The sequence below is a fragment of the Thamnophis sirtalis genome, unplaced genomic scaffold, assembly GCF_051295495.1.
Source record: "Thamnophis sirtalis isolate CommonGarterSnake01/CBP01778 unplaced genomic scaffold, rThaSir2_p1.2 scaffold_5, whole genome shotgun sequence".
Taxonomy (NCBI): Eukaryota; Metazoa; Chordata; class Lepidosauria; order Squamata; family Natricidae; genus Thamnophis; species Thamnophis sirtalis.
The window spans coordinates 51,751,409-51,759,661 of NW_028261385.1; the positions used below are offsets into that span (position 1 = coordinate 51,751,409).

The 8,253-nt window shown below is 34.9% G+C and overlaps 1 protein-coding gene across 1 annotated transcript; it reads right to left on the reverse strand.

The window, feature by feature from the left end:
* Positions 1-2,865: 2,865 nt before the first annotated feature.
* Positions 2,866-8,192, reverse strand: ATG12 (autophagy related 12). The gene is made up of 4 exons (XM_014061440.2): positions 7,928-8,192; positions 6,113-6,249; positions 3,812-3,874; positions 2,866-3,340 (listed from the first exon to the last, which is right to left on the reverse strand). The coding sequence occupies exons 1-4, from the start codon at positions 8,190-8,192 to the stop codon at positions 3,281-3,283; spliced, it is 525 nt and encodes a 174-aa protein (XP_013916915.2). The 3' UTR covers positions 2,866-3,280.
* Positions 8,193-8,253: the final 61 nt, after the last annotated feature.

Genomic DNA, 8,253 nt, shown 5'->3' on the forward strand with positions numbered 1-8,253 from the left:
TGGAATGAACAAATTCTGACCCATTGGTACAACAGATTATATCAACACGCATACGTGCACATATGCACATAATACTCTTTGCACAACTATTAAATCCTTCTGTGGTGCATTAAATGTAACAATTACTCCTAATTTTTACATTTATAGGGTAATGTTATCTAAATTCTTTGTTGTGTTAAGCTATATTAAAAACCCATCTAAAAAACCAACATTGCAGTTATTATTTGCAGCTGGGGTATTGAAAACACAAAATAATCCTTCCATTTAGAACACCTCAATAAAATACACATATTTTTTTAAGTGAAATCCGTCAGTACTATTCACCTTGTTTAATGTTTTTTTTCTGAATTTAAACATGCTGAGTTTATATATTTAGTTATTTTCACAACTGGAGAGTTAGTCAGGCATAACTTTTTAATGCTCCTATTTAACAACTGAGCATGCTGATTTTGCCATAGTGCATCATGCTGCCTGTTCTGAAATAAATTGTTATTTGGTGCAGAATAGAGGACCGAAAGAGGAAAGGCTGGAATCCAAAAACAGATGGGATTTCTGAATAGGAATGGTCCAACTGAATTTATTTCAAAAATCAGACTGCTAGGCAACATTTTGAATTAACATTTTGAATATTTTAAATATTTATATTTAAATTTTATGATTTCTAGTACTAAAGCAAATCCAATTAAAATCCAATTTTATGTGAACTACCTAGAAATGATATAAATTTTTGGTGGAAACATACATGTGGCTTTCAAAAAGGTTGCACAAATTAACTCAATAATGTCAGTACATATTGTTTTATATGTGAAATGCTAAAAAGATCAACAAAATTGATACTAAATATTAAAGATGCAAGAAGAAATATTGTTAGTCTTTCAAGAACTTAAAATTCAGCTTGTAAAAATGTTCAAATACTTTGGCCATCTTATGAGAAGGAAGGAGTCCATGGAGAAGACCCTAATGCTGGGAAAGATTGAGGGCAAAAGAAGAAGGTGATGGCAGGGAATGAAGTGGCTGGATTGAGTCACCGAAGCAGTAAGCATGACCTTAAATGGACACTAGAAGATGGTAGATAACAGGAAGGCCTGGAGAAACATTGTCCATGGGGTCACGATGGGTTGGACACGACTTCGCAACTAACAACAAAAAAAATTGTGGTGATTCAAAAGCAGTATTAATTTCTTTGGAATTTATTTTCCAATGGATCAGTACATCTATTTGCATTTTTGTCTGAATTAAACATACATATTAATGTTTGATTTCCTTATTATTAATAGCATTCTTTCCATACGAGCCATTAAATGAAGCAATTTGTACAGGTTCCTCTGTGGACACAATCAAGAAAAGCTGACTTATGCATGGTTGCGTATTTTGACATTTTGACCTGTATTGAGGTCATGATTCTATTCCAGGTGGTTAGCATTCAGTTTGGTAATTGAGAAATTTATAGCCTGTCAGAAACTGCCCGATTCTAACATGCAAGTCTGCAAAGCCAAGGAAAAATATTAAGAGCTTTTGAAATGGAAGATCTTAGGTCATCCATGTTGAACCTAAATTAAAGAAGTAAAGCTCTTTCTGTGGAATAACTCTCCACCAAATAAAAGAGCCATATAGAAAGAGTCTAGCACATGCAAGAAACTTTTAAAAACATAATGCTTTAATGTGTATTTGGAAATTGAGGTGAGGATGAGATGGATCTGTCTGATTCATGTTGTTATGATTTTATATTAGTATTACTCTGCTTTTGAATCTGAACTGCTCATAACTGATTCCAAACAGTGAGGCAGCAAAGAACTGTTTATAATAAATACATGAGAATATAAGAGAGAGGGAGTAAGGAAAACCATGAAATAACTGCAACATATTATAGAAAATTCTCAGAAGCTGTCTGTAGTAGCCACAGCAAGACAGGTGGCAAATAAATTTAACACATAAATAAATAATTTCTGCAATCTTGGATTTAAAGAATACTAAAACAAAAAATCCTTACTAAAACAAAAAGAGAACGACTGACCTTCACAGCAATTACGCTTGAAACAATTTTCCTGCTTTTAAATTATATAAGATGGTTCCCTTCTCCCCATATTCAATCCTTGTTTGGTAAACCGTGCTTTATCAATTTTGATTAAAGAATAGCTTAGACAGTTTAAAAGAGGAACAAGTTAGTGTAGACCATAGCTAAAAAGCAAAATATTTCTTAATTTCACTTTTGACTGAATAAGATTATGATTAAATATTAAAATAGTTCTTTTTTCACATTAAAATAGAGAAAATAATCTGATCAATGATCACTCTTAAAGATCATTATTTGATAGTTATTTCTTTAAGTAATGTAACAAGATTCAATAACTTGAAGGAACCTGTTGAAAGATATAAACATGAAATATAAAGGTTGATATGACTTCAATGAGGAAGGTGGCTTTGCACATAACATTTGGATTAACATATAAATGGAAAGAAGTAAAGGCCACACAATAGAAAAAATATTTATACCATGGATGAGAAAGAATGCTGAATGTGGTTTGCTTCTGAAGTGGTTCTCAAATTTAATGTATGAAGATTGTATCTGAGCTTAATTAGAAGAATGTGATTATTTTCCACTTATAGACTTCAAAAAGAATGCAAAAATTACAGGGAAATTTGTTTTCTGTGTGCATGGAGAAGTAATGTTTGGCAAAGTTCTGTTTAAAACCAAAAAAGAAAAAAAAAGTAAGTTGAAATGAAGTTTATAATAGAAGGTGTGCAGACCAGAGTTTTGCTCATCAGCACCTATTGAGATATACATGGTGAGAACATTTACTGCATGTTTGATTTAGAGAGTGTGATAAATTGCATTTAAAATAAAGAATCACAGACAAGACCAAATAGAAAATGTGTCCATTTATCTCAGATGTAGATGCTTTTAAGCTTTCCATATACAATAAAGCGCCTTCAAAGAGCGAGACTGTAAACTCCACGCAGCTTGCTGAAATGTACTCTCCATGTCAGGCATGAACCTGTTTCCCAGGAACAGACATGCCAAATCTTGGAACAATAAATGCTAAATTCAGCTGTAAAGATGGCAGATTAATTTCTGCAAGAAAATCATCAAAGAAATTGTACTATAAACATTCCTCAGTATGTGTTTCTGTACTTTTCTCCTATGCTGTCACAGAGAAAAGAGAAGAAGAAGAAAAAGAAGTAGTGCAGACATTTCTTTCATTTGTCCATGGGGAATGTCTCTGAAGATTATTTTAGACAATCCACTATCTAATAGTCTTAAGCAACTGTAGCTATTAATTCATCCCCAGGCCTGGGTTTTACAATAATGCAATATAAGTTTGCCATCGCTTCCAAAACACTGTAAGAAAACAAGAAAAAAAAGTTTAACAAGAAGTGAAGCAACAAATGTTAATACTTAATTAAAATTTATATTAGCAAATTTTATAATAGTTAGTTCAGTTAGTTATACAAAGATTTTCTTGAGAAATGCTGCCATCTATGGACAATCAATTTTAAAAAGTTTTGATTACACTGTTATTTGTTTCGGTGTGATACATCTTAAAAACATGTGAGAGCTCTGGTACTTTTAAACTATATCCTTAAATATGGTGCATTCAAATAAAAAAAAAACATTTTGTAGAAGTCTTTACTAAATTTCCTGAACATTTAATGCCTTTAAATGAGGTATTGCAAGTTTTTAGAATTAAGTCTGTTGGTTAATTTGATTAAAAGTTGGTATCTACCCCCCAAATACTAAACTTTCTAGCATCAAATGACCTTTTAATTCCTACTATAAGAAGCAGAAATGATTTTGTAAACCAGTAATCACCTCATATAATGTTCCAACCTCCTGATCTGGTGAAGGAGCAAAGGACTGATTCACGTAAATAAACTGCATGAGAAAGAAATACCACATTGGTAACTTTTTATCAAACACAAACTTAAACACAAACACAAGAATGCTGCTCAACAATATTATGTCCTTTATGCCCTTTAATGTTTAACATGTTTTCTCTCTGTGGAGTCCTTACGCCCCCTGGGCTTGGTTGTTTGTTTGCAGACGTTTCATTGCCCAACATCATGCTCCTACTTTTTTATCTTCAAAATGTTGCGTAACAATCCAAGTATTTTATACTTATTCAGAAAGAGTAATTCAGCATAGACACACTGATGATAATTTTGTATTGCGATTATCAGGTTAAAGGGAAGAACAACATCTCCAAATACAAGACAGAGGCTATACTGCTACTGAACTCCTTTCTCCACCCCCAAAAAGTGTTGCAATTATTGAAATGAGAAAAACATCCTACCGCTGACCCAAGAAACTGGCATTTCCTGGCATTCACATCATATGAGGCATCATTAAACCTTAGGTGATTGAAAAGAATAACTTGGGATCAGTGGAAAATTTGTAACCTCTAACAAATAGGAATTTTGAACCTATTCTAATATTTGGAATAGAGTTTTCTTTTAACCCTCCTTTTTGGGCTTGTGTTACTACAGTTATAATTTTTGTTAATAATTAAAAACACAGAAGAAATATTTTGAACTCTTTATAGAAGTCATTGTGAAGAATTCAACTCATTTAAATTTATGAGCACTGACCAATACATAGCAATATAAACAACTACATAAAAGAATAAAAACTACTGTTCTCACAAAATATGTTACGGCATCTTCAGAAAATTCTACTAATGTAGGAATTGAATAAAATTTATTTACATTGCACATAGCATTGAACAAGAATCAAATAATAAATGGGTAAATATCATCTTCTTCACCCTCAAATTTTCCAAAACAGTAGAAATTTAATCCTGTCCTCGGATTTTTGTAAACGTTACTATATACAAGAATAATATCGTCTGTTTTTATGTCACAGGGATAATGATGTCATCCTTCACATGGAATTTTTTTGAAGATGTGTTCTATAGGCTAGAGTAAATTACCTTTAATGTTTAGATCTTCATAGGAAACAGCAATAATCTAATGAATTTGTGAAAAATTTCAGGTGGTAGTATTTTGTAGAGCTATACTCAGCTGCTGCTTCCACTGTACATCACCTATGTGCTATAATCCATGTGCTCTACTGAAATTTTATGGGCTCTGGTAGAATCAACATTAGATTTTTCAGGGGAAAATATTTTAAGATTATAATTTGGATTGGGATCCATACCCAACTCTCCACTTTTAGAACTCCAACCTCCAGTACTTAAGGCTGTTGTGAAAATACTTCTGGGTAGCTTTGAAATTTAGACTGCATTATTTCTGAACAGTTTATAGCTGTGTAGAAACCCAAATCAGGTAAATTGTAATATATATTTTGCTTCATTTAATTTCAGGTTGTACCATGTGTGGAAGTTCCTTGACCTTCTTGGCAAATATCATTGCCTTGGGTTTACTGAGGTTAATTTGTAAACGTTCTACTTCACAACACTGGACAAATGAACGTAAGGCTTTTTTCAATCCCACTTCCGTTCCCAAAAGTATGGCCCTATTACTAGCAAAGGGAAGGCGTGGGGTAGGCCATTAAGCAAGCTTAGGTAAGTGAAACATTAATGTGTAAGTTAACTATAAGCAAGATAAAAACATATCCTTGTTTCAACACAATGATTCTCTAACCAGGTCCATGCAATAGCAATAGCAATGGTAGTTAGACTTATATATATATATGTGGTATATATTCACTTCACAGCCCTCTCTGAGCAGTTTACAGGGAGCATGTTCCCCCCAACAATTTGGGTCCTCTTTTTACCAACCTCAGAGAGATGGAAGGCTGAGTCAACCTTGAGCCGGTCAAGATCAAACTCCAGACTGTGGACAGAGTTAGCCTGTAATATTGCATTCCAACCACTGTGCCACCATGGCCCCTGGCATTCTAAATGGCATTCTAACCCATGGCATACTTAGAGTTGGAATATAAATAATAGTAAAAATAATAAAAGTTAAAAAAATTTAATCTGATTTTCCTATAATTACTTTCAAGACTAAGACTTAAAAGTACATATAATAGCATGCTCAGACCATATACAAACACTACGATATAAAGTTACCACTTTCTCAATGGAGGAATCCCTCAGTGTAAATGCTTTCCTTCAGTTTCTTATTTAAGCATGAGACCATAATTACATACCAGCTGTTCAGATGCCAAAAGTTTGAGAAATTTTTTGATGAAGTCAATTAGGCTTTGTATTGTTCGAGTTCTTTCTACAGTCCATTTCTTGGTCTTCATTATAGGAGTATCTCCAACAGCTTTGAGCAACACATCAACTAGAAAACAGAACACATTGTAAATAGAAAAACTGAAAAATCAAACATGATATATGCTAAAGTATACTGAATGAAGTCTAAAAAATACAGGGTGTTTGCTTTAGAGATAAAAGCAAACATCCTAATCTATATTTTTTTTTTCTTCCACTCAATCATGTCCGATAAGCCCCTGTAGTTTTCTCAGTAAGGTTTTTTAAAAGTAATTTGCCATTGTCTCCTTCCTAGGACAGAAAAAAATGACAAGCCCAAGATCGTCTAACTGATTGAGGCAGAATTTAGAAATCCTAGTCTCCTGGTTTTTAGGCTGATATCTGAACCACTACACCAAATTGGTTCCCATTGGCTTATTATACCAATTTGTATTACTCTATTTAAAATATATATTTAGAAGATAAAACCAAGATAAATATCATGATCACAATAAACAGGAAATGATTAATAAAATATTAATAAAAGAAATATCCAGCTGACCTACATACAGAATTGCTACTAAAAATTGTGAAATAAAATGCAGTTGCAGACACTAAAATGTTTACTGACAACCTGTAATAATAAAGCCTAATGCAGGAGTGTCAAACTCAAAAGCCATGGGCCAGATCCGGTCCACGGGATGCTTAGATCTGGCCCATGAGGCCGTCCTGAAAACAGCTCCATTTTTGCTGGCACCGTGTTCGGGCCAGCATAGGCACCCCTGACATGAGTGATGTCAAGCTGGCTATGCTCCCTAGTCATGCCTCCCCCAGGTCAAACACAATCCTGATGCGGCCCACAATGGAATTGAGTTTGACTAATGGATTTGTTATAGTGATAAATTCCAAGCGCAAGAGAGCAATACAACCCCGTCCCCACCATCGCCTTTCTTATTTTTGCCCAGTTTATCATTCAACTGCAAGAAAACGCAGATGGTGCCTTTCACCGATTTAAAATACAGATGATCTGAAATGGGATTAAGGTCACAATATGGCTTTCTTTAAGATTTTAAAAATGACCTTGCACGTTCCAAGATATAGGTAGTTCTAAAATGTAATAAAAATGTAACATATTGCCATGCATCTAACAGCTTCTCTTCATTTGAAAGATGCAAATTAGCAACTTTTCAAAGGGCTCTGGCTTCTACTCCATGATTATGGCTAAAGGTGCTTTGCATATGGTCCTAAGCTTGTACATTGTGCTTTTAACTATATACTTTTTTAAAAAATAGAATAGAATTCTTTATTAGTGAAATATGTCTTTGGTGCATATGCTCTCATTGTACATAAAGAAAAATAAAATAGACTACATTCATCAACACTTAGTGATAGTCATAGGTTACTAGTAAGCAATCAAATTATACTAGGAAACAAATGAAACAATATAAATTTAAATTAACTGACTTAAACAGCAGCTAGAAAAGAATTTCAGGGGAACCTGGAATCTATGAATAGTTTCAGTCAAACCCGTAAAGTTCTACTATTAATTTTCTTAGTTCCTGAATAAGCAAAATGTGAATTTATTGTAAGGAGGCCTAGATCGGGGGAGGGGGCAGCACTTTCATGCAGACTCTGGGAATCACAAGGAGAGGGGAACAATCAACAGGAAACTGGAAAGGTGAAAAAGAGCTGCTATATCTACGGCGGCCAGTTCCCCCCCTACTCCCGCCCTGCCCAAAAGGTGATCTTTCCTCCTCCCGACGGTTTACTTTTCTTCTTCGTGTCTCCCGTAGGTTCTTCGGCCACCGGGGAAAGAGCCGAGGGGGGAGTCGCGTCGAGCGCTCCCACCGCGACGCCTCCTCCTCCATTTTCAGAGGTTTCTTCCTCCCCACCTTCCCCTCGGCCCCCTTCCTCGGGAGAACAGCCGGGAGCCGCAGCAACCGGCAGCGTCTCCGGCTTCTCGCTGGTCTCCGACATAGTGATGGCAAAGCGGAAGTGGTGCCCCTCCCCCGTCCCTTTCTCAACATCTGACATTAGGAGCACGTGACGGTGAGTTCATCCTTCTACGGTGTTTTTTTTTTTTTTGGTCCCTCCC

Excerpts from the sequence above, each read along its gene's own strand:
- ATG12 (XM_014061440.2), bottom strand. The coding sequence starts at position 8,192 with ATGTCAGATGTTGAGAAAGGGACGGGGGAGGGGCACCACTTCCGCTTT. Across the intron at positions 3,875-6,112 it reads TTTTGGCATCTGAACAGCTG|TTTATTTACGTGAATCAGTC; the intron begins GTATGTAATTAT and ends TTTCTCATGCAG. Across the intron at positions 3,341-3,811 it reads AGGTTGGAACATTATATGAG|TGTTTTGGAAGCGATGGCAA; the intron begins GTGATTACTGGT and ends GTTTTCTTACAG.